The sequence below is a fragment of the Aptenodytes patagonicus genome, chromosome 3 (genome assembly GCF_965638725.1).
Source record: "Aptenodytes patagonicus chromosome 3, bAptPat1.pri.cur, whole genome shotgun sequence".
Classification (NCBI taxonomy): Eukaryota; Metazoa; Chordata; class Aves; order Sphenisciformes; family Spheniscidae; genus Aptenodytes; species Aptenodytes patagonicus.
In genome coordinates this window covers 129,652,212-129,678,527 of record NC_134951.1, presented here as the reverse complement: position 1 = coordinate 129,678,527, position 26,316 = coordinate 129,652,212, and the positions used below count along the sequence as shown (strand labels likewise).

The 26,316-nt window shown below is 41.8% G+C and overlaps 1 protein-coding gene across 2 annotated transcripts in view; it reads left to right on the top strand.

The window, feature by feature from the left end:
- The first annotated feature begins 6,226 nt into the window (after positions 1-6,226).
- Positions 6,227-26,316, top strand: part of CCDC85A (coiled-coil domain containing 85A) — an 82,776-nt gene continuing 62,686 nt past the window's right edge. The window contains exons 1-2 of one of the 2 annotated variants that reach the window (XM_076335172.1): positions 6,227-6,504; positions 9,202-10,117. In XM_076335172.1, coding sequence (XP_076191287.1) covers positions 6,286-6,504; positions 9,202-10,117 — 1,135 coding nt within the window. In that variant the 5' untranslated portion in view covers positions 6,227-6,285. The remainder of the gene's footprint in view (positions 6,505-9,201; positions 10,118-26,316) is intronic. The other variant, XM_076335173.1, reaches the window with a different exon arrangement.

Genomic DNA, 26,316 nt, shown 5'->3' with positions numbered 1-26,316 from the left:
GGTTGCATGATAGCTAGGCCATGAGAAATGTGTAGGTGGCAGTAGGAGGAAGTTCATAGCAAACTCTGTTTCGTGAGAAATTCTTAATTTTGAAAAAAGGCGATAAACTTTAAACAATTTCAAGAAGAAATTTTTTTTTTTCTTACAGAATAAATAGAAGCTATTTATCATAGGTAATTAATTAAAGGGTTTAAAGTTGAAACTTTCTTAAGTTTTAAAAAGCCCAATGACTAAGTCAAGCTGAGCTTTTTTTCCTCCTCTCCAGATAGTTAATTTGAAAACATTTTTTCTAGATTTCTTTTACATTTTCTTGTAGTTGGGAATACATGAACCTTTTTCTCTCTCAAAAATATTTCTGGGATGAGAAAACTGCATGTTGCCTAGTTTAAGAAAATGCTCATAGTTGCTCTGGAAATAATATTTGTGGAATTGTTTGTCATCTAGGTTGCAATAAAGCTGAAAGATCAGCAAGAGGGTTTAAGAATCGCACAGTGGGCCCTCATGTAGCCAGCCTTGTCCTAGGGGTCTGCAGTCTCTGCTATTTCCACTCATTTTTCACTTTCTGCCGCTGTTACTGGTGCGTTGGCTTTGCTGTGGTGCAGTGCTTGGTGGCCAGTGTTGCTTGGGAGGGAGTTCATGAATGAAACCCTGCCGAAGTAGGGAATGGTGAGAGGCATTCTGAAATGCCAAGGGCGTGTGGGCACAAGAGCTTTGAAAAACCAACCAGTATTTTGAGTCACTTTCCCTGTCACGTAACATATTGTCTTTAATCTCATTTAAAGCTGAAAAGTGTGCTGGTGTATCTATACCTGTTACAGATATATTAAGAGAGAGTATAAATAAACCATGCTTAAGCAATAGGTTTAAGCCAGAGAATGAGAGTATCGTTCACATTAGGTTGTGAGCATAATGAAGTTTGGGTTTATTCAAAGTTGGCTGTTTACTTTTACCTATCATAAAGTCAGGAGCAAGAGGTGAGGATTCCGGCTGTAAATGTTTTGAATACCAAGGTGTCTGTAATGAAGGATTTTGTTTCTAGCCAGCTTTAGCTAGATGGCATTATCCATAATCTCCCTTGTGTCATGGAAGTGGGTATGCAATGAAGTAGAAAATATTATATGGACTGCCTAGTATCAGTCTGTTAATTTTTATACATACTAAGACTCTATGAACACTGTATGAGACTCCGTTAGGAAAAGTTGTTCTATATTGTGTTGTAAAATATTCTTATGTGAATGCTTTAATCTAATTTTATACTGGTATAGCGAATAAAGGAGGGGCAGCCAGGGTCTGTGCTTGTCAGCTTGGAAAATGAAGACTCCTATGATGGTGAAAGAGCTTGAGGAGGAGGAGTGGATGGATCCTGTGGTCAATGAGTGCTTGCACAGCTGGTGTTGACAGCAGGGATTTGGCTTTTATGACCATGGGACCCTCTTTGAGTGCCAAGGACTGTTAGGAAGAGATGGGATCCACCTGACCAAATCAGGCAAAAGCGTTTTTGCCAACATGCTGGCAAACCTGGTGAGGAGAACTTTAACCTAGGAATGGACAGGAGAGAGCTGATGACAAACAGATAAGTGAGGAAATAGTGGACCAGATTGGTAAGCAAGGGATGCAGGGTGATGTGGACAAGAGAGACATCAGAAATTACACAGAGGACTGAAGGGTGCCCACCTAAAGCATATGCACCTGAATGAGGAGGTGCTGAGAGGACCGCATTGCAGGGGAAGCTCTACTGCTTCTCCTGGGAAATCAGCACAACTGGGTGCCTCTTTGAACTGCCTGTAGGCTAATGCAGACAGGATGGGGAACAAACAGGAGGAATTAGAGGTCTGTGTACAGTTGCAGGGCTACGATCTTACTGGGATCATGGAGGCGTGGTGGGATAGCTCGCATGACTGGAGTGCTGCCATGGATGGATAGAGGCTCTTTTAGGAAGGACAGGATGGGAGGCGAGGAGGGGGAGTCATCTTTTTTGATAACGATGGGAAGGTGTGGAGCTCTGCCGAGGGACAGGTGATGAGCCAGCAGAGAACTAATGGGCTAGGATTAGAGAGCAGGCAGTGTGGGTGATGCTGTGTTGGGTGTCAGCTACAGACACATGAACATCTAGAAGCAACTGTAACTAAAATTACTTGAACTTTTCATTTTTGAAGCTCTTTCCACTTCCTTCTAATTTGGGAATGACATTTTGCACGTCTGAACTCTTCTCAAAAGTATTTTTGGAAAGTCTGAACAAAAACAGTTTAGCCATCTTTGTGTAACATGACTGCTATGAAAGTATTCGTTTGCTATGACACATTTTTGGCAGACAGCTATTGAACAGCTTTAGGGCCTCACTGGAAATGTCCAAAAGTATTTTTAAAATCATTGTATAATTATTGTTGGTTATAATAATGCTTGGAGACTCTGCCCAGCAATCAGAGACTTAGAGCACTAGATAGTCTGCAAGCAGCAATGAAAAGCCAGTGCTGGCCCTCAAGGACTTGCAAGAGGCTTTGCCAGCAACAATGGCTGCATGTCCAGGGGTGAGCAGGACACAGCAGCGAAAATGTTACCGAGCTGGCAAACCATGGTCAGCTATGGAGATTTAACTGGATGTGGGTCCACATTGCTGCTAGCATTTGGCACGTGGTGTGAAAGAATTGAAAGGAAGGGGGACTGCCATCCCCCTGGACAAAGGCTGCAGCGATCCCAGCACTGCAATCCCCTAGCTCATTTGCCTAGTCTCTCCACTTCAGCCTGTGAATGAGAATTATTCAGGGGAGTAAGATAGTACTGCAAAAAATCAGCTTTAATGTGAAAAACAAAGTGTTTGTTTCGGGGCAATTGTTGTCATCACCACTGATGATAACGGCCCAGGCATCGGGAAGTACTCGGCATTTGAGCAGTAAGGTGGACTATCTGAAAGTAAAGTTTTAAAATTGCCAGGAGATGGGAATAATTATGTCACACTTCCCACTCTCGTTTTGATCTTGTTACACAAGCGTGAGTGAATGTGAAATTAGATCCTCTCCTTATAGAAACGTTCCAGATTAGTTTCACTTGATATGTTTTTTGTTCCATTATTAGAGCTACATTTGTCCCAAACTTTTGAAGTTTGACTTTATTAAACTTTTTCTAACGGCCATACTTTACGAATATTCCTTTCTACACAATTGTCTACACAATAAAGTTGTGCCTCCTGAAGACACAAACGTGGAGGTGTTTCATATTGGTGGAGAAAGCAGTGTTCCCTGAAGCCGTTCGTCTCAGATCCATGCTTTCCATGGCACCCCATGATCAAAAGCTATGAAATGCTACTCCTGAGAAATGCCGTTAATGTTGAGTTGAGGCAAGTGGACAGTATTTCCTGAAGCTTTTAGATGAAAAATTTTTAGATGTTTTTCACTCAACTGTTTATTTCATGGAAAGAAATACATTTAAACTTTTAAAAATCTAACATCATATGACCTTTCAACTAATATACTGCTGAATTAGAATAAGAAAAGCCTTTATTTATTGCTGCCTTTTCCCCAAGCTATTCTTTTTTAGTTGCATTAAAATGGAATATATTTGGGCATAAAAGATGACAGCTCCTTTTCATGGCCTTTTACCGTATTTTTGCTGTGGCTAGTCAGATGCTTTTATCTAAAGCTTTGTTCTTTGCAGTGGAAAAAATTTCAGAGGATTTAAGAGAGTGATAGAGTTTTCTGAGAAAATAAAATTTTCACACAATACTTAGCGCTGATCAGGAAATGGGATTTCATGATGGCAAAGCTCCGTGCTTTGTAAAAACTCTTGTTGACAGTGATGGACTCTGGGGTTCATATTGCAGCTCGGCAAACATGCTCATCCTTTTGTGCTTCGCTCTGCAGCACGGGTACTGTTTGTAGTAGGGGTGGTGGGTAATTCTCCTGCGTCCTGAGTAGCAGCCTGTACCTATGGTAGCTGCTCAAATGTGACTCCCGTGCCAGGACTTTGGCAAGTGACTGTTGCGGCAGGAGGCTGGTGTGGGCTTCTGGGGCAGCCCTTGCCGGGTCATCCCGGGACCCAGCTGGATGGAACCAGAGGGTCTGGCATGGCGCTGGGAAACTGGAGGTACATGAAAAATGGATCAGCTGAAAGAACATCTCTGAATGGCGCTTGGGAAGGGAAAACACGTAGGACTCATTGGCATGGTGAAAATGCAAAGTGTAGCTCAGGATGGATAGGAGCAGAAGAACTTTCAGTGTGATCAACTGACAGCTGATAGTTCAAGGAGAAGATTAGGAATAAGAATCATATAAGAATAATAATCTTTTATTATTATATATTATATACTTTATATTATTAGGAAAAATAGAAGATTAGGAGTAATAATAAGATTAGGAATAAGGAATAGCATTTGATTTAACCATTCTTGTGGCAACTTTTAAATAGGACCAGAGCAGAAAATAATCCTTGGCTAGTCTGGTCCTGTGGCATTGGCTGATCTTCCAGTTGCCTGAGGCAGCAAAATGCCAAGGGGCAGCGATGGTGGGACGGGCAGGGCACGTGTTCTCCAGCTGCAGCTGCCTTCTGCAGAGCCAGCCCTGCTGGTGGGGCTGCAACCTCGTGATCTGCCAGTGCTGATATTAAGTACTTTACATTTTCCCCTCCAGAATCGGAGATCATCTTTAATGCGAAGTAATTACAAGATTGCAAAATTGGAGGTAGTAAGGGCCTATTAAGTGGGACACCCTCCTCTGCCTGCAGGGGATTGTTCAGGGGGAACTAGGGTGATTTAAAAATGGGAATTCAACCAATTATTCACCTAATAGTTTCAGTTCATCCACTTCTGCCACTGAGATACATGGTATCATCTTTCTTTGTAAGCAGCGTGAATGGATTATTGAGTTTCATTCCCAAATCGTCTGCAAGGCAGTCTTTGTATCTCTAAGCAAAGGGGGAAATGTAAGCCTCTTGCAACACCGCGACTGAATATTCTCCAGGAAGAAATGAGAATATCCTAATCATAATTCCTGTGGGGAGCTCATTTCATGGCATGCGACCTTCAGCTTGAGTGAAGAGTTGCAATAAGGAACTGTATCTAGTTCTGTCTGGTAACAGCTCTATAAAGCTTAAGTATTCCCGCTGTAAATGAAAGATGAGGAGAAAGCTGACACGGTGCTGGCTTTTGGTGATGTAATGCCACCTCTCACAGGCCGCCCCAGTGGAGGGATCAGACTGATAGGAGGGTGGGTGCGTTCGTACCTTTGACTTCCAAATGTAAAGCTGCTCGCTGAGGCGGGAGGGAGACGTGGGGCTGAGCACCGCCGCGGTGCTCCCCTCAGGTGCGCCTCCGCCCGGCTGAGGGGCAGCCTCAGCGGCGGCTGCCTCCCTCCGGCCTTCCTCCGAGCACCTCCACGCCCCCTCGCGAGGCCGCCCGCCGAAGCGGCTCAGGGTACGCCAACGCCGGCCCCGGGGCGGGCGGGAGGGACCGGCGGTGCCCCGGCGGGGCGGGGGGGCAGCCCCCGCCGGGCTGGCGGCCGGCGCGCGGCAGGTGGCGCCCGCGAGCCGCGCGGGGACAGTGCCGCCCTCCCTCTTCCTCTCCACACCTCCCCCCGCCCCGCCCGCGCGGGCCCGCACGTGGCGCGCGCCCCGGTGAAAAGCCGCCAGCCGCCCCGCGCCCGCCACTGGCGCCGGCAGCGCCCGCCCGCCCCGCTCCGCCCGCCCCGCTCCTCCCGCTGCGGCGGAGCCGGGCCACCCGGCCCGGCCCGGCACTCCCTCCGCCATGGTGCGTTGGCTCGGGACTTCGCATCCTCCCCGCTCGGCGCGCCTGCATCCCTCAGCCGAGGGGCGTCGGTTACCGTGAGAGGCACCGCTTCCAGCGCCGGGCAGCCCTGGCGCAGCAGGGAGGACGAGGCGCACGCTGCTACCGCTGACCTGTTGAAAAAGCCGGGCTTGTTGGGGTTTCCTTTGTCTTGGTCTTTTTTTTTTTTTTTTTTTTCCCCTTTCCTTCCCTTCTCGACGGGGGAAGTTTGCTCCCCAGACTGTGGCCCTGCTTCCTCCACACCCTTTCCTCCTCCTCTTCCTCCTTTTTTCCAGGATCCGCTGCCTGGGGCCAGAAGCGATTTCCCTCCTAGCCGCCAGCCCCGACCCCAGCCCGGCCCAGCCGCCGCGAGCGCTGGAGCCGGGGGCACCCCCGCCCTCCCGCAGGAGCTGCCCGCGGGCGCCGGGCTCGCCCTTTCCCCTGCCCACCGCGGGGCGGCTGCGGCCGCGGCGGTGGGGCGGCCCCGGGAGGGCTGTAGCCCCTTGGCGACGGGGTGCCGCCGGGCCGCCACCATGTCGAAAGTGGCGGCGGAAAGTTGCGGGGCAGCGCCGGCCGAGGACTTGTCCAAGGTGTCGGACGAGGAGCTGCTCAAGTGGAGCAAGGAGGAGCTGATCCGCAGCCTCCGCCGCGCCGAGGCCGAGAAGATGAGCGCGATGCTGGACCACAGCAACCTCATCCGCGAGGTGAACCGCCGCCTGCAGCTCCACCTCGGCGAGATCCGCGGCTTGAAGGTAGCGGGGTAGGGCAGGGTGGGACCCCTGAAGTTTCTGCCGTGTGTCCGCGTCCCCCGCCCGTCCCACCGGGAACGGTCTCATCAGGTGGATGGTCTGGGAGCAGCCGTTACCAAGAATCGCGTGAAAAGTGAACAAGGACTGGAGCGAATAGCGTTTGATCCCGCTTAAAAAGCGAGTGTCCGGTTAAGAGATGGCCAACTCTTCAGCAGGCTGTGGAGCGCAGCTGTCGTGTGCTCTGCCCCGGTGTGCTTTGGGTTGATGAAAACACTTAAGTCTTGTCAGTTTTGTGTTAGACTTCATTGGGTTTTAGTGAGGTTAAATGATCCTGTCTGAAGTACACGTGAAAGAACAGTGTGCAGAGCTGTGGACATTCAAAAGGTTTTGTGTAGCTTACGCTGTTTTCTGTCACTATTTTAAGATGACTTACTCATCTGTCCGGCAGTCTGGTAGGCTGCTGGAGAGAGCTGGTCATTTCCAGGATGCAGTGCAGCGTATGGCAGGTGATGGCAAACCCTTGGGCTCGGTTTCGGGATGATCAGAACCAATCCCTAGTTTATTGTCTGAAAAAGACGTCTGATAATGCATCTCTGATCAAACCATTTTTGATTGCCTGCTTCTGCAGACTACAGTGAGAGGCAGACCAAGTCTGTAATGACTTATCCCTTCTTAATGCAACTCTTTTGTTGGATGAGAAGCATAGTCCCTAATGTTTCCTTCCCAATTCCGAGGATTGGGAAGACAGTGTGACGACTTACAGATAATCACCCTGATGTAGCATGTACACGTGTATTATAGACCTAGAAAGTTATCTTAAAGTAGGCATGACTACAAAACATTTTCTGTCTTGATGCTTTGAGAAAGGACATTGTTTTTAGGAAATTCCTTCGGTGAGGTGAGGTTGGAGGGAAGGAGAGGAGAGACAGAGATGCGGTGTGGGCTTTTGAATTATTACGTGAGAGTACATTAGAAGAGAGTTCTTGACTTGCAGGGTGGCTTTAAACAACTAAATTATTGAGAAAGTGTCTTTGATAATAGTGTGGCATAGAATAAACAGCATGTGGGGGAAGACTGTGCCTGTCTCCCAAGTTTTCCTGTTCTGCAAAGTATGAGTGTGTGTGTGTCCCCTTCCTCTTTTTGACAATATATGGTGTCTAGGGGTAAAAAGGACCCATCAGTGATAGTACTTTGGTAAAAATAAAGCTTACATTTTAAATGTAAGTTAAATTATAACAATAGTATCTTTCTCCCAGTTATGTGCAAAGGTATTGCGACATCATACGGATTTATACATCATCCAGATAAGTAACAAAACACACCAAGATGTGTAGGAAGGAGTGACAAATTCCTCTCTCAATCCTGAACTCCTTAAGTGATGTTTAACTTCTGCCTTTTGTTGGGATGCCTCAGCTGGAACTTTTAAAAGGAATTTGGGAGAACGAGGTTTTGAGCCCTGCGTTGGTGTCTGGACATCTCCCTCCTTTGTCCTGTGTGAAACAACTGGTCCATGAGTAACAATGACCAGCCGTGCCTGGTTTTGGTGGATGGGTGCCTCCTACTGCTGACTGTTGAATTGTGGGCTTCCACTCAAACTTTTTTATTCCACCATGGGGTCATTTTAAATCTCTCTCACCAGCACAGATTTTTAAGGATACCTTGTGGCCTCATTGAGACTCCTTTGTCAAATATGGGTTGAAACTGGTCAAGTTCAAAGTTATTTTGAGGCAAAGATCAAACAAATGCATGGATGCATGCATACAAATCCCATGGAGTTACAAAAGCTTCCTTTTCTTAAGAAACAGTGCTAAAATGGTCTTTCCATAAGGCTAAATTTTTAACAATTGTGGCTAATCTCTACTTCTGATACTGTACATAAGAAGGAATGAGTATTTAGATGGGAGAAAGATAAATATGGTCGCAAGCCAGTTTAGTAAAACGAGGGGGATAAAATACTGAAAATGTTTTCTTTGGCATATTATTCTGCTGTAGTAATAGCTTAAACATTTTTGCTTCAGACTGTTCCTCACTTAAAGAAGGGTATGGAATCATGTACTTCATCTTGTTAGGAGTGAAAAATATATTAAAGCAGATTATTTAATTTCAGAGTGGTTGGAGCAATTCTGATTAAGTGATGACTGACAAGGTTCTTTTATGTGAATCTGAAACAAAATCAAACAAAACCCAAATATTTTAAATCTCTAAAAAGTTCATCTTTATATGTGAATATACTTTACGGAATAGAGAGTATAAATGTTAATAATTAGTTATTTAAGTGAGATTACAGTTTCTGATGTATCTCGCAGTTTTATTCAGCAATAACTCGCAGGTGAATATTTCTCAAGGAAGGGAGTGAGATCATCATGAGAGCGCTTATGATCTTTGCCCAGTTTGGAAGCTAAATTATTCCGATGTTTAGCATGAAAATTAAGCACCTGAAACTTTTATGCTGTATCAGAAGTTAGTCTTTGAACCCTTCAAGATTAGCTCCACGTTATGGTCACTTTTTACTGGACAGCAGCTTTGTTTGAAGCATGATGCTGTTATAATATGCCAGATCTACACACGCAATTATTTATGCCTCACTTGAGTGCTTAGATGATGGGTTAATAGCAGTGCTGTTCGCTGGCTTGTATAACGGTAATGGTATAATGTTAATTCTTTTAGACGCTTCTCTTCATGATTGTCTTTCTTTTAAAGGATATCAACCAGAAGCTGCAAGAAGATAACCAAGAACTGAGAGACCTTTGCTGCTTTCTGGATGATGACAGGCAGAAGGGCAAGAAGGTGTCCCGTGAATGGCAGAGACTGGGCAGATACAGCGCTAGCGTTATGCACAAAGAGGTTGCCTTATACTTACAGAAGCTGAAAGAACTGGAAGTGAGACAAGAAGAAGTGGTTAAGGAAAACCTGGAGCTGAAAGAATTGTGTGTGTTGCTGGACGAGGAAAGGAGTGGTGGAGCAGGCAGCCGGAGCTCTATCGACAGCCAAATCAGCCTGTGCCAGTTAACCGCGACGAGTACTTACATAAGAGATGTCGGTGATGGGAGTAGCACTTCTAGCACGGGAAGTACAGACAGTCCAGACCATCATAAACATCATCCAAGTACTAGTCCAGAACATCTTCAAAAAACTCGGGGTGAAGGAAGCCCTGAGCATCAGAAACACAGGAGTATCAGCCCAGAGCACCTCCAGAAGCCTAGGAGTTCTGGCAGTCCTGATCATCACCTGAAAGGACCAAGTCCGGAACATCACAAAACCATTGTCAAAGCACCTGAACAACAAAAGCACAGCAGCAGCAGTCCAGAAACTATCCCAAAGCATGTTTTGAGTAGTAGTCCTGAACACTTTCAAAAGCAGAGGCCTGGCAGTAGCCCTGAGCATCAAAAGCACAGCGGTGGCAGCCCAGATCATCTTCAAAAGCACACGCCGAGTGGAAGTACAGAACATCTCCACAAAGTGAGGGGTACGAGCCCTGAGCATCTCAAACAACACTATGGAGGGAGCCCAGAGCATCTCAAACATCTCAGCGGAGGCAGCAGAGAAGGTACCCTCAGGAGACAAGTAACAGATGACCTGTCACCTCACCACAGAAGTATATACAATGGAATGAATGGTGGGTCAATACACGTAGTGAAAACTCACTTTGAAAATTACTAAGGTAGTTTCAGTGCTATTTCAGCTATTTCTGGAAAAAGAATAATGTTACCCTTCATTTCACATAAAACAAGTCTGGTGTAAGCATTAGTCCTTTAGCAAGTGAATTAACCGGAATATACTTGTTTGTCCATCCAGTGGGTGTTGGGTGGATTAAAAAAGTAGAAGAAAAGTGCGTCTTGAGTGTTGGTGTAAGGTATCAAGAAGCAGCTCTTGGCCTTGATCCTGCTCTGTGGTTGGTAGATGTAAACTGTTTGTCCCTAGGTAGATTTCTGTTTACATCAGAGAGGAATTGCGTTATGCTTCTTCTCCTGCCTGTATTTGAGGCAGCAGAATGGAGGTGAACGTCTCCAATTTCATTTCCACGTTCCTACCCTACCCTACCCTGTCTGTAGCTTTAAAGATTTAAAAATTTCGTTTATTGTTGGAAGGCTTCTTATATCCTTTTCCATAAACTTTGGAAAAGACCCCAGATGAAGAGCTGGGCTCAATATAAATGAATCTGATAGCTCCTAAAGCGTTTCAAAGCCTTGAGTTTGCACGTGTTCAATTATAACAAATTAAAAATTAAGGAAGATCTTAAAATTGTTTTTTTTTGTGGTGTTATTGCTGCATTTTAGAAAGATACCCAATGAACATACCTAGCTTCTAAGAGCTGTGTATCCTCACTGATTGAAATTAATTATGTTTTTCTTAAGGTAGTCACAATTTTAGTATTGTGTTATTTTTGAAAGACAAGCGGTTACAACAATATTGAAATGAATGAAATACAGCAAATGAAATTATTAAAAACAAAGTTCAAACATCCGACTATGCTGTAGAAAGAACTTTTTATAGGCTTACCAGAATTTCTATAGTCTGCTCCATTTTGTTTCTTCTATGTGCTTTGAGATGTTTTCATGAAGGGAATTAGCGTCACAGTTGAAAACTCATTTCTCAGACCTTTACACTTCGATTTGAAGTCAAGCACGGAAGAAAGTGAGGATTTTGCTTTAGTAAATTATCTTGGATGGCGTTCATGTGTTTCCATTTTTATAAGCAGCTGTGAGAAGTTGTGTTGACATCGGTGGAACTGACCACTTGTTGTTGGATCTGCTTGTGAGATGGAGGAAACAGCGAGCTCTGTGCCGGCTGCTGTCCTCATCATTTATCACATCGCTCTCTCACATCGGTCCATTTACCTATCGTGATTAACTTACAGAATGCCTTCAGTTAAGATAACCTGCTCTGTAGGGGTAAATCCAGATCACTTTTGGTGAAATGCATATACTTGACAGGGCTGACGAACCCCAAAGTGGTAAGTGTAGAGACTTCTCTTTTTAATGATTTTAAAATGATTAATAAGGTGAGTGTGTGACAACTGTGTGAAGATGTGTAATACATAAGTTTTATAAAAGTTGGTCTTGCAAAACTTCCATTAAATACTGTATTTCTTTCCCCATTCAGTTCTTTCTGTTTAAAATTGACGTGGCTCTAAGTAGCGTGAAGTATGGAACCAGACTTCCTAAAAGTGGCTTCTTACCTGCACTCATGATATTCATCAGTCCAGTCACTGGTTATGTAGAAAGGTGATCCAAGTTTTTAAGTATATATTTTTAAAACTCACGCACAGACAAAGATAGGGTTTTTCTGCTCCCAATGTGGTGGGCTTTCCGTGGTTTTTTTTTTTGTTTGCTTGTTTTTGTCCAAATAGTCTTGTTAAGAGCTCGGTCATATTATTAACAGTGCGATGAAAGCAGTTGTTACTTTAAATCTCAGCTGACTGGCGTCCTTTGTGCAGAGTATTTCAACTATCTACAATTTGGACTCGGGCCACAGGATGCTGGAGAGGGCAGCTGGTGATTTAGGAGTCTGTTTATTGACTTTAATCAGACCTTTGCCTGTCCTACACTTTATATAATCATTTTTGCAGAGGACTTCTCTCACCAGTAAGTTGTCAAACCTCTCCTCTTTCATATTTATATAATTTGATGCAAGCATGAGGTTTAATTCTGACATTCGTCTGACCTTGGTCAGTGGTAAAACTCTTGACAGCTTTGCTCTGAGGAAGAGGCCTTAAACTTCAGGAAAATACTTGGTCTACACAGCAAGGCTGAATCGTTTTTGGTTTTTTGTGTTTTGTCAGCTACTGTAAAGTTGTGGAGAAGAACAGTTAATATGGAAGTGGTAAAAGTGCTGACCATTATCACTTGTTATTGTTGTGAAAGTAATGTGTAAATCTTAATTTGCATGTTCTGCATATACCTGTATACACGAACTTGCCAATCGAGTATAGATGGGGACCTGTGCATTGAGCTGTAAAGAAAATCCACACCTTTTGCACCTGTTGTAAGGAATGGTGAAATTGTGAAAACGTGAGTTAGAGAGTGGCATGGAAACCTGGCCCTAAACTCTGATGAGCAATATAAAAGGATGCTATTTTCGATTCTTATCCCAAAATCATGTAATGATTTCGATTCTTATCCCACAAGCATGTAGTGAGTATACGATACCATGTTGGTGGAACCTGGTTTGTTTTAAATTTGGAGTATATCTAGCTAGTGGATGTTTGATTGCACATCTGTGTGATTATTTTGCAGGGCAATTCTAATCTTATTGCAGGACTTGTGGACTGTCATTTGAGCAGCAAGAGTGAAGTGTTTGTGATCCTAAATGACGAATAGCAGTGACCAACATCTTTTGACCCCTTTGTAAATAAAGGAATAAAGTAATGTATTTTAACTATGTAATCAGAACTTACCAGACTCAGTACAGGCCTGTCCCATCTTCCTTGGTCTAGACTCTGAACCTGCTCTGAGAGGAGAAGGTATTCCTCTGCATGTCAAACCTCATTCTAAAAGTACTATACTGTCTACCTGAAATTGCTGTTCCTAGTTGGAAAGCACGTTTGCGAACAGCCTAGCTATTCCTGTTGAAATGAGAGCTTCCATACGCTGCTAACAGCTCCCATTTTCCCAGAGTTCTGGTCTTGTCAGCACTTGCATGACCACAGGGAAGCAATGTATTCAGTTATCTATACCAGAACTTTGACTGTATGTAGAGATGCCGGGAATGGAGTTAGAGTATTTGCAGGTTTCTGACAAACTCTTAAGCTAAAGTTAAAGCCGTTGCAATATAATATTACAATGTTACCACAAATACGATGTGTAGCTGTAGTCTGCTTTACAGGATATGGTATATGCATTAATCATTTGGGCTTCATGCATATTTTAAGCTGTCATGAAGTATGCAGGAAGTTACTTCAGTCTGAAGCTGGTTTTGGTCCATTGGCACAGCTGAAGGAATGAAGGGTGAGGTGATAACATTTCCTTTCATAATTCTTCTCATTTTCTATGCTCAAAGGTTTGCTCTTGGTATTTTTTCTCCTATGACATGTCAGCTTTCATTTATAAGATTTATAAAGCTTTAAAAAAACCCAAAAAACTTCAGGGTTCTCCTACATATTTTTCTGAAATGGGTGTCCTCAGCCTTTGGAGTGACAGAAAATGGGATGAGAGTGCTAAATTTGGCTTGATGTTTGTTAATTGAAAACATAGGTATTTCATTTCAAAGACTCTAACCAAATAAAACATGATAACAATCTTTTGCTGTGATCACACCTAAACATTCTGGGTAATGAGCACAGAGGTATTTGGGATAGAAAGATTGCTGAAATTAGAAGAGAAAATACCAGCGGTAAAAACATTTTAAGGAGAACATTTATGCAACCTAGAATAATACATGACAGTTTAACTCTGACACAAATATGTGGGGTATAAGTGCCTCTATATAAAATAATGTGCTTTCAGCATTTGCAATCTAAGTGGTGTTTTTTATTCTAAGCAATTTACTGTCAACCTTCTATTTTAAGAAGTCCTTTGTTTTACTCTGGGCTTTGACTTCTGTGTGAAAGGAAAGTATCAGAAGGCTTTCATACGTGCTTTTCGCTTCCTGCTGAGGTTATTAATGAAGAGAGGTAAAACTGCTGAGTAGCACTATATGTACTGCTGGAGGTGTGAGGTTTCTTACAGAACAAATGCAACAGCACCTCTCCTTGAGCAAAGGTGTTTGTAGGCTAAATGGAGACTCAGCTTAAATTTTGAACAGTTTCTGCTATAAATGTGCTTCTTGTAAGGAAAATAAAATCAGAAAATACTGCGCTGAGTAAAAGAGCGAACTGCTGCGTGACGTCAGAGAGAAAAAACTTATAATAATGGTACTGAGTTAACTGATATTGTCTCTGATAGCTCACATCCTGCTGGCCAAATAGTGAAATGATGTCATGTTTCAATGTAGATTTGCTTACGTGTTATGTTTCTTAAAGTTGAACTGGAAATAATTTGCCTGTCGTTAAGAGCAGTGTACAATACTTCGTGTGTGACTTGAGCTTTCCTGATGGCACCCACCACTGTGCATCTCCCATTGGGAGCCTGCTACAGCGTTACTTACTCTTGAGAGTAACCTGTTGTTTAAACAAAGGCTACAGGATTGACAGAATTTTTTGCTTGCCAGTATGAAGTAATCTGCTATTTATTTCAGAAGTTTATTATTTTAAGTGTAGAGCTCTGAAACTTTATGTCAGAGTCTTTCAATTGAATTCCATAGGTTTTATGACAAACTTGTAAATTAGTTTTAGCTGTTACAACACTGTAAGAGAACTGGGGCATGATATGTGAATATGTATGTGACTAGAGCGTGCTGCATTTATTACCAAACTCATTTTTTGTGGAGTAATTTATCAAGCTGAAAATGTGGCTTTTAATGTCAAAACAAGGAACCTACTAGAAACTCATGTTGTAGGGCTTTTGGGAGAAGTTTATGCTTACGTATCCTTAACTTCACTGACAAAACCAGTTTTGGTTTGAATGTTTTAGTATAAGGTGGATCATCCTTCCAGCAAAACTACTGATAGGTTAATGGGAAGACTGATGACTCTCCTTATAAAGAAACTTGCCTAGTTTCAAACAGTTATATGGATGTTCTAGCACTCTGGTTACTGAAAAGTTCAGTGGCTGATCAAAGTGGCAAACAGACTGGTGCTGACCACAGAGGTTTACTTCTATCCCTGTCTATTTGACGCTAGATGGGCAGTGGCACTACACGTTACGGTGGGAAGTACAGGAAGGATTCAGCTGAACAACCTCTCTTGTTACAGGACTATGAATACACCACAGCCATGTGGGATACACACCACTTTCTGTGAAGTCACTACTTTCAAGTTTTATACTTTTTCCTTTTTCTCTTAGGTTGCTTATCCTACTACACAGATGACTTTGTTTTGCAGTAAGGACTTGATGCTAATTCAGTCTTTCTTTGATGGAAGCAATGACACTCTCACTGCAAGAATCAGAGTAGGGAATATAGGTATATTATCTTTAAACCATCGCCAGTATCCCACGTATCTTTTAGAACGAGGTCTATGTTAGTCTGTGATTGGGGTGTGTTTGCTAATAAGGTGGGAGGGAATTGGTGGTGACTGTGCAGCTTCTGCCAGTGAGTGAGTTACTCATTTCCCCCAGTTCACGTGGTGTACCACCGTTAGACAGAAGCACTGATCTCACCCATTCAGTAACGCTCCCTTCAGACCTGTGAATAGTGCCCCTATCTTCCAAGCGTTTAACCAGTCCGAAGTGGAGGTTAGCAGCTATGCTGGCTGGCTGATTGATTTGAGATGTGTGGCCGTATCTCTTGTTTTGAGTGTCTGTTGGAACTTCACTGACATTTGACCACAGACCTCCAGAAGTGAAAGGCTAACAATAAATCACAGTGCCATTATTGACGGTGACTTGACAAACACTCTGCAAGCCAGTGCTTGTGCGCATCCCCTGACTTTACTAGTGTTATACCTGGGATGGATCTGACATACTGATTGTTTTTTGTTTTTTTTTTTTTCTTTGTTTATTTCACTGTATGTTTTTAAAAATAATGTGTTTTCTGAGTAGTGAGTGGGAGTTTGTTTCAGTATGTACTGAAGACAATAGAAAAGCTTATTCATTTTTCATGGTGATTGGGTCAAGATGCAAGACATTTGCCGTTATCTCTGAGAGCTCATCAGGAGCTTGCACGGCTGTTAGTGTTGTCTGCCTGAAATATGTAGGCAGATTTTTTTTATTTTTTTTTTAAATTTTTTTTTAAGTGCCAGAATGGCAGGTCCTCATATTAAAGCCTTGTCTGAGTCCTTGCTTGGAGAATACCATTAACCTGAGGACAGGACCTCATGTAACATAGTCCTTTACACAGCCTTCTGAGTTAGTGTTATGATTTTATAATAGTAAAATGTGTTTTTAGAAATATTACAGTGATTAAATTGTCAAATTCTCTGAACTCTGGCAGTTATAATGCAGAGGTAGAATATTATAACAACGCTTGGTAAGTGCTGCTTGCTTAAGAACTTCAGCCTTGCAGGGTATATTATGTGCGTTAATCAAAGGGTGTCCTGTCTTTCCTGTTCTATTAATGGAATCTTCATTTTTTGAGTTTTTTTATTTTATTAGGAAGTTAATAATGGAGAGTTGCTGCAGGTTGTGCAGGGATTGGAGGTGAATGGGTTAACAATTAGGGAAGAGCATAGCAGTCAGTATAGCATGGGGTTAAAATATTGCACTACCATTCACACACAAAGTGCATAGACATTGACAGGTGTCAAGGACAGTGAGGCATTCCAAATCATAGGGTATTTAATGAGGTATAATAAAGCTTTGTGTACATAAAAAAATTACTCTAGCAATGAAAATTCATTGGCTTCTGAGCTAGTAAGTCATGTCTTAATTAATGAACTGAAGCACAGCTTATGTTAGGTCTTATTGTCATATGCACAGATATATAGTTACTGAGAGAGCATTGAGAATTATCTTCAAGTCATGATCTTGATATAAATCTTGTCTGTGTGTGCTTCTTGAATAGTTAAAGGGTGGGCTCTTTTAAGAGAATCAGCTGGGACTGAAACACTGAGCTTTGAATTTTGCTTAATGCAGAAAGAAATACATCTTAATATACCACATCCATACCTGTGAAAAGATTAAAACCAAATTATACAGTGCTTGTGGTATGATTGGTTTTACCACAACCTTATACTTGAATCGGCAGAAGAGCCCATTGTGTAACCATCAGTGTTCTCTGTCTGAAGATAACTGCGGCATTAAGCCTTAGTAAAGAAAAAGGGATAGAGCGCTGTACCATGGAATTTGGAGAAGTATTTTAATAGGATACTCAGTTGTAACTAGACTGTTAAGCCACACTAGCAGATTTAGCCAGAGCCTCACTGCTGTGAAATGGCACAGAGCCCAACAACGGTTAAAGTCCTGACAAGTATCCTACGTTCCTTTGGATAATACAAAATGAAAGATAATATGGGAATCCTTGGTGTTTGGGAGAAGAGATCTGATTCATTTGGTCTAAGGTGAACATCAGCTCCAAAGTAATAGAAACTGAGGGTGAATTCCACTCTGGTGTGTTGTTCCATTGCTGTTAATGGCAAAAGTTTTTGTGTGCCTCTATCTGAAACAGCTGGTCCTGGGCCCTGTTGGGGGCGGGGGGGATGACATAAAATACTAATTGCATGGTCTGATCCAGTGCAGCAATTTCTAATTTCTGTAAGGTGGTTCTTTTGGTGGTTGTTCCTTTGTATGTGGATGCAATTTTTCCACACGCTCGTTCTCCAGCTGTGGCTTGTAATATTCCTCAAGGACTTAACATGGTCTTCACCGTTAGTGCAAACTTGAGGTACTGTGAAGGGTTTTAGTAATGTTCTTTGGTTCCTTTATATACGTGAATTAAGAATCTTCTATAATCTTTGGGGCATTCGCAATCAAGAAATCTAAAAGCATATTTGAGTAAACGAGGAGAAAAATCCACCCTTCTCTCTTTCCCCTCTTTGTGCTATTTCTTTTGAAATCTGATCACTTCTGATGGGATATTCAGACAGTATCATAACAGAAAGATACTAAACAAAATGAGAAAAAGGAAGGATTAACCTGGAAGAGGCCTTGGACAGTGGGACTGAAAGACAGTGTGATATACTAGTAATAACAGTAATCTCTTTTCGAGGAAATTAATTATACAAGTATAACATGGCAGGGGGAAGGATATCTACTGAAGTCTCTAAAAAAAGTAAATACACTCATGATACTAGTCTGTGCACATTTAGTGTTTTTGTAATTTTTTTTTTTTTTACTACTAATTCTGCAAGATACACAAAAGGGAGTCAGGATCGTGATTTGAGATCTGTCCATGAGCATTTGGTACGCATCATGAAAATGTTTGCAAATTTATTGATTGTGAATGGGAAAGCTGCTATCTTGAGCTAGGCTGTCTTAAAAGATGAACAGTTATGTGAAGGCTGTGAATAACAAATAGTCTTAGTTCAACTTGTCAGTTCTGCTATAAAACTTCTGGCATATTTGCATTGTTTCTGTACATTCTCGGGGAAAGGAAGGAACCAGCAGTTTTGCACCTGTATACTTCAGCAAGTACGTGTTTCTTCAGCCCTTTATTTTTTATTTGCATGATTTGTGTGAACTTTGCACTGAATTATTACAAATATTCGTCAGGTTACAGAGGGGGAAAAATGGTGACAAGGTTTGTAATACTGATTTGTAAAAGTCCACATAATACTTTAAGTGGTTATTTAGACTAATCAAACACAGTACTGTTCAAGCACTGTCAAGAGTAAGAGATATGTTGTAGCTGAAAGAGCGCAGTGAGCCATGTGGTCAGCAACAGTATTGAATGTCTTCTAAAGGTCTCCATTGTGGTAATTCCTCAAGGTTACCCAAATTATTCCAGAGCTTTTATGCCTGTAATATCAAACTTTTCTAATTTGATCAATAGTGCGATACCTCCTTCCAATGTTTGGCCTCAAAACTCACTAGATTTCTTTCACTGCATCTCTTTAAGTTCCTGTGAATTGTGAAAATTGCCTTGATCAATGTTTGCTATAGGCTTTTGGATCATGTACTTGTAACTTGGATTCAAAGAAAAAAAATATATATGCTTTTTACAAAGGTTACAGGGTCAATTAATCACTAGGTAGCTCACACTTATGTGAAGTTCAGATGAGCCTGGAGAAAAGCATTGATTGGTGATCCACATCCTTTTTTGGTTTCTGAGTCTATTTTTGTTTTACAAACAAATCTTAATGATGTTAAAAATCCATCTTAGGATTTTTGTGGTCTGAAAACACTACCGATGACATTAAGATGGGTCTCTAGAAAATACTGTTTGATTATGAGAGAGAAAAAGAACATTTCACTGAAGGCATCTGAATACATCAAGCACAAGCATATGAATGCTGTGAGGTACAATCTCAAAATTGGCTTAGATCCTTCAAAGTAGTTGAGCACTGACTTGCACTGAAAATTGGATGCCCAGATAGAAGCAAGAGGCTTAAATATCCCTGTTCTTACAGAGCTCTGAATGAAGTCACTTGTCTGTTACTGTCATTCATCTTGCTTGCTTGCGTCCATTTTAGGATTTTTTGTAACCTGAAGTTAAATTTTGAATTTTAAGTTTTTGCAATATCATTAGGTCCATAAAGAAAACATGAAAGCAAAGCATTCCAACAATGTTTTTTTTCCTAACCAGCTCTCAACCACCAAGACCAAAGGCTCTGCAGTCTTAACTAAACAGCAGAAGATACCAGAATCTGTGTCTCCTCCAGGTACAGGTGCTAAGAACTTTCTGATTTATTCTTTGTTGTTGGAACTTGATGCCTAATCTACACTCCAATCAATAATGCTGAATGCTACATTTTGACCGCTTGCAACCACAGCATGTGCAAATATTTTGGAGAACTAGGAGGACAAAAAGCATCCTGAGCATATGAAAAGAAATCCTAACTTCAGCATTAATGCATTGGTATTTGCATATTTTACCTTCTCTATAAAAGTAATAAAATGGAAAGATTTCTTAGCCTTTTAGAGTGTACTGAAAAGTTGTATTCAGGCTGATAAAAATGAATTGCTGGATTCCCTGACAGCATGGAAGTGACTGATCAGACTACCTTGGATCTCAGAGTTTTATCCTCTCAAGACACTCCATCATCCTGGTTTTGTCAAGAATGAGTTGGATTGTGCTAACTCCTTGTATTGATCACACTACTGCGATTACATCCAGTTGTAGACCCATGAATACTGAAAAGATACTTGGGGAAGTCCAAAAAGAGATGCAGCACAAAAGGACTTGCTTGACCCTCTTTCATGATAACTCTACAACAATCCAAATTAAACAAAGTGTATTGTTCTTAAATGACAAGTCAACGCTTATCAACTGCCACCTGGAAATGTGTACTTCAGGCACTGAAACTAAGAGCCAGTTTCCTGGGCAACATATTCTATTCCACCTCTGTTGATTGATGGTGGTGTTATTTTATTTTAACTAACAAAATTGACAGAGTTGATTCTGATACCAGTTTGGAAAATGGGTGTTTGAAGGATTAGTGAAGAATGTTTGAATGAGAAATGATTTCTGTTGGCTTTGAGAGCATAATATCTGTTGAATTTATCAATATGGAAAGATCTATACTTTCAGTGTAGCAAACCTTGGCTCTGTCTGCTTCGTGTTTGGTAGAGGTGCACTTAGCAGGTGTATTTTTCAGTTAATTGATGTTAGATATCAATCCTACATGTCACCTAAGCCTAATGTGAGATTTTTGGATAGTCATTGTCCTTGTTACAGGAGAAACCGGGTGTTGACTGCGAAGAGGCAGTCAAGTGACACTTGCTTTCAAATTTAACATTTTTAATTAAGTGCTTTTAATACCCCCAAAATGTTATTAGATTTTAATTGATTTGTTCTTGCAATGCTGCTCAGAAATACATCATGATACATAGGAAGCAAGAGGCTCTTGAAACTCATGGGAAAAGATCTGTAATGGAAGATGAAAGCGATTAGTAGATTTTCACTGCCCAGACTGAGAAAAATCCAGATTTGTTTCTATTCTGTTTGTTAGGAAATGCTGTTTCCCAGGGAACCAGGAGCATCTTAATTCCAAACACTGAGCTTCACTGTGTCTGTGTTTTTACCCATCAGTGTAGTATTCAGGTGCCTCAGGAGTGTCAATAGTCGTGCTAGTTAGATGATGAATAACCAGCCAGTTGGTTTACGCATCTAGCTAGCATGACTGTTGATACGGTGCTTACTAAGTACTAAATTTGTGTCCCATTGTATCTGGTGAAACACAGTGGGAAAGGTTCTTTGAGAGACAGTTTCTTCACTGCTCCAAAAGTCTGATCAGGAATCTGGCGAGGATAAAGCTGAGAACGTTCTAATTTTACCCACATCCAGAGACATTTGTTGCATACGGAAAGAAACATATTTCAACAAACATAGATATTTCTCTATTTTAATGGCGTAAATCAGAAGTAGCTCTTTGACCTACGGATTGCAGGCCCAGTTCTCTTCTGCATGTAAACACCATCCCTTTAGCAATCCAAATGTGTTTCTAATTCAGGGCTCAAGCCAGCTGCCAATCTGTGGAGGTCCAGGGATGGATGAGATTGTAGGTCTTGGCTTGGCATGATGCTGACTAAGCTGTCATCTGTGGACCTGTCTGCTTTTAACTCCGTCGGTGCTTATCCTCCATGCCATGCAAGATGTGGCCAGGTAGCTGCAAACCAGTCAGGTCTAGGGGTTGACTGTGTGGAGGTGTGAGATTTTAGTGATAGCTAGTCAGATAAGGCTTGGGTATCAATTTCATTGCATGCAATTTAATTGCATGCAAGTTTGCTTATGCCTGTTCCCATAGGGTGGGGAGTACTCTCAGAGAGATCCGAGCATCCTCTGCCCTCCTCAAAGCCCAGGTGCGCTCTTCATTGCTCAGATGGCTCCCTTCACCTTCTGGTATGGCACCACTGCAGCGGGGTCATCAGATCTTGTATCCTGTTACCTCACGCTGGTTTTGTGAGCACATGTTTTTAATTGTGTATCGTGCCCAAAACTTAACCCTCAAAAACACAAAAGCTGAACTCTGAAAAACCCAAACCCAAGTATATATCAGATCTGAAACCACCAAAATAAACGTTCAGTGATACCTATTTTGTGTGTCTGTGGTATGTTTAAATTTTGCTGAATTCATGAACATCTGGCAGAGAGAAAGACTGAAAATCTCTAATGTGTTGGTCATCAGACTAATGACACTTACGCATCTTCTGGAAATTGCCGTTGCAGTATGTCCGTTCTTTTCAGGCCCAATCTGTTGGGCCAAAAACCTTTGCTGTGATTCGTGCTGCATAAGCTTGCTTCTGTGTTTCAGTGAGTCCTGCGAGCTTCTGAAAGGTCCAAAGCAAGTCTGTGATCTCAGAGGGTGGGGACTGTGGGACCAGCCAGGGGAGCTAGGGTGGGGAGGACATTGCTGTTTTTCTTTGCTCACTTGGTTGCTGTGAAAAGCCATCAGAAAGTTCTCTCCTCGTGCCGGCTTCTAACTGCGGAGTTTGAGCCTGCAGAGGCTTGTGGACCAGCCTTGCTTGACTGTTAGGAGATAAAGCAGCTCTGACTAGAGAGCCTTCGCTTTTCAGCTGGAGATGGATTAACTTATGTCAGTTCTAGCCCTGGAGATCTCATGTGTTGACCAGGATAGCATCAATGTGTGGAACATGCTTTGATTTACGTGTGTGAATGCAGCCAAGATAGCAGTTGCATGAAGTTGGGAAAAATGGCTTTGTGAAGTTGAGACCTTGAAGTGCATAGTGAGCTATGGATGCGCTGTTAACCTGAGTAAACTCCTACACCTGTTAGTAGTGCCCGGTTATTACTTGGAACTTTTTACCAGTAGTTCTCAAAACAATTTACCAAGGAAGCAAATACTGTGATGGTCATCTTGTGCATGAAGAACAATGGGCTGAACTAACGACAAGACAGGATTAATCAGCCACCAACTAAACCTTAAATCCAGGTTTCCTGAGTCTTAGCTACTGATTATTCCATTGTCTCATACCTCTTTTCTAACAGCTTTTTTCTTACATAAGTCTGTTTCGAGTGTGGTGTAAAAATTGGGGCTGAGGTTACTCACATGCCTAGAAAACACCTTTATGAACAATTAGCTTGATACAAACATTTTCAATGTGTTTCCTTTCAAAATCAACTTTTAAGGCAATGTTTCCTTCCTTCCTGAATTTCCTGAATTATGCTAACCAAGCCAGTGGGGAACAAAGCTATTTTTAATTATATTTTGTGTGTCTGTGTGTGCAGCAGGCATATTAAAAGTTGTTAATGTACCTTTTGTGTTTACAGGGGTGCTTAAAAGTCTCTTTGCTCATAGAGAAAGTGATTTACAATGAGTCCAAACTTTGAGTAAAAATGAAGTGTCATAATAGCTTTAGTAGTGGAAGTTTTTCTGTCTTGTTTCTTGTGGTCTGTTTTTAATGTTGCAGTATAGTCGTGTAACTGTAGTTGTCTTCATCTGGGAAATCAAGATGCTGATATGAATTGGAGGCATGGTCGGCTATCAGCTGGGGATTTCACATTGCTAACTGGTACAATCAAAACGAGTATTCATCTTCCATCAGAATAAAACTTGAAAATGAAAGCTCTTGTACGCTAAAAAAATGAGAGAACAGTATTTTGGCAAGATGGTGATTTGGCCCTTAGTATGAATCAGTAGTGTGGCATCTTGTGAATATGCCAGGGAACAGGGGAAGTGGTACTTAGCAGATATAGATCTCCATGAGTCTCAGTCTGAACATCTGTGTGACTTGGCAGATGTGGAAGATAGGAACTTGGTGAACTAGTGTATTTTGAGTTTTTTTGGCTGAATGATGGTAGACTCATTTCTAGCAGGTAGGTGGTTGCTGCTGCTATCTATCAAGTACTGCAATCTGAAATGTTTACTTGAAGTCATGTGAAGCAGCGGCTGTGTTCGAGGGAAGACTGAGTGAGTAAAGGTTCTCACTGTCCACCAAAAGATGGAGGTTTCCTGTGCAAAGTAACTGTGGTAGAGTCATTTCTAAAAATGTTTATGAATGGCACCGATCAGAATTCAGTCCAGGATTTTAAAGCTTCATAGTAATGTACACTCAGCAGGGAATCAAGCTTTGACATTCAGAGATGACAGTCTAAATATTTCCAGTCAGTGATACGTGATGACAGGACTACAGTAACAGTTTTTGTTATAAGTAGAAAGTTACTGCAATTACAGCGGCTTCCTGCCATGCTAAGTAGTGAGTTTTTAATGGCACTTCTTATGATGAGATGTGGTCTGAGTGCAATCTAATGTTTCAAACCTGTGCAGAGATTAAAGAGACATTGGTACTGTTACTATTTTAATCTTACTTCTAAACTAGAGCGAACACCAGGTTGTGTGTCCTGAGCATGATTTAGCAACCTGTTAGTCTTTTAATTATCTCCTTCCTAATTAGATTGGTCTGATTAGTTGGTACATGAAATAAGTGCATATTTTTTAAGTTCTCAGGGCAGTAGCTTTTGGAAAAAAATAATTGCTTTTCATTTTACAGCATTTTGTCTTTCATGTGGAAGTATGGGAACATATGGTGCTACTTCTGATGTAGCGCTTGTCTAAATATCTTTGCTTGTAAAATTTTTCTGCAGAGCCATATAATTTTCTCCTGTAAAAACATTCCTAACGTATTTAACCAATTTTATAACTACAGCATGGGATTATCATGTTTTTGTCATTGTAAACTTTTACTGGATGTAGGTCAAGAAATTAAACTGTGAACCCCGAATAAGAAAAATGAACAGTAAGTAGTTAGGAATTCAGAGAGACTGGTAAGACATATAATAGTGATAGTTGCATAAAAAATAAAATAGTTTACTAAAACATTTCTCAGATATTTTGAAAGGGTCAAAATAGTAATTTTGTTTTTCAGCTGAACTCTTGGGATATCACTGACAGTCAGTAGACACAGAATCCTCTAATATGGTGTCCAGAATACTCGCGTGGTAACTGGTTACGTCTCATGTTTTGTGTTCTGCCTAGTGAACACACTTCGCAAGTGATGGCGTTTGTCTGCCTGAGCCATCTGAAGTTTGAGTCATGAACATGCATTAAAAAATGTAAAATAGCAACACATTCATCTATATACAATGAAGGGAAACTGAAAATGTTTCTGAGACTGAAGAGTTTGGCATAGCTGGAAAAGTTAGAGGAGTAGAATAACCAGAATACTTTTGTACATTGCTACTGTTATCCAGCATGCGAGATGATTAGCAGGAGACTAACTGGCCTATGAAATAAAACTTCCTTAGAAATGAACAAAAATATTTCTGTCAGGGAATGACACAGATCTAAAACTACTCTTCCTACACAGTGGTGGGAAAGCAAGGATTCTGATTAATGTGGTCCTCCTGAAGTAAAGCTGCCAAGATATGGGAATGTGATAAGTATCGCGCATATTACCTGCCACTCTAGGAAATGCTCTAAGGTGTAGGACTGCTGCCAGGCTGATGACGGGGTCTTGTGCTGCCCTGTTGCTTCCCAGCAGCTATGTTATCCAGGAGCCAGCAGCTTGAGTGCACATAAGGATGGAGTTGGGCAGACTTTGAAAGACAAGCTGCCAGAAAATACCCTAGCATGTCTTCTAAGAATATTAAACCAGCACCTGAAGCACCTCTTGCTACTTAGAATAAATGGCCGCTTGCCTGTTTCAGACTCTTGTGTACTGTGCTATGGAAATGCACGTGTGTGTGGATGTGTGCGGTGTAATCTTGCTTCTTCTGAAAACAAAATGACTCGCCGTGTTGTCATGCTGGATCTACTGATCTAGCTAATGAAATCATTTAGGGTTTGATACTGCTTTTGTTTATGCAGGTGGCTGACTTTATACACATGCATGTTCCCACTGAGTTCACAGGCTTTTAGAATGTTCACAGGCAACGTTCATTGCCCATAATGTTCTGATCTGAAGGAAATCTTGCAACTTTTCTTTCAAGAAGTTCTATTCTTCCACTGTCTGCTTTCAATAAGATTGATATTTGACATGCAGACTCTCAGTCCAGGTTTGAAGACAAAAAATCGCTATGGCCTTTCTCTCCCTGGGGCGCTGCCTTCATTGATCACCCCAGGGCTGGGCTCCTGCCCTCACTGAAGATGCGGTAGGAGCTGCCTCTGCAGCTTTTAGTAGCAGGGAAAGCATGTCAGGCTCCCTCTCTGCTTCATTGGAAACACTGAACCAAGTACAGAGCTCTCGACAACCCATATACCTTGTAAAACACTACAAGGGATGA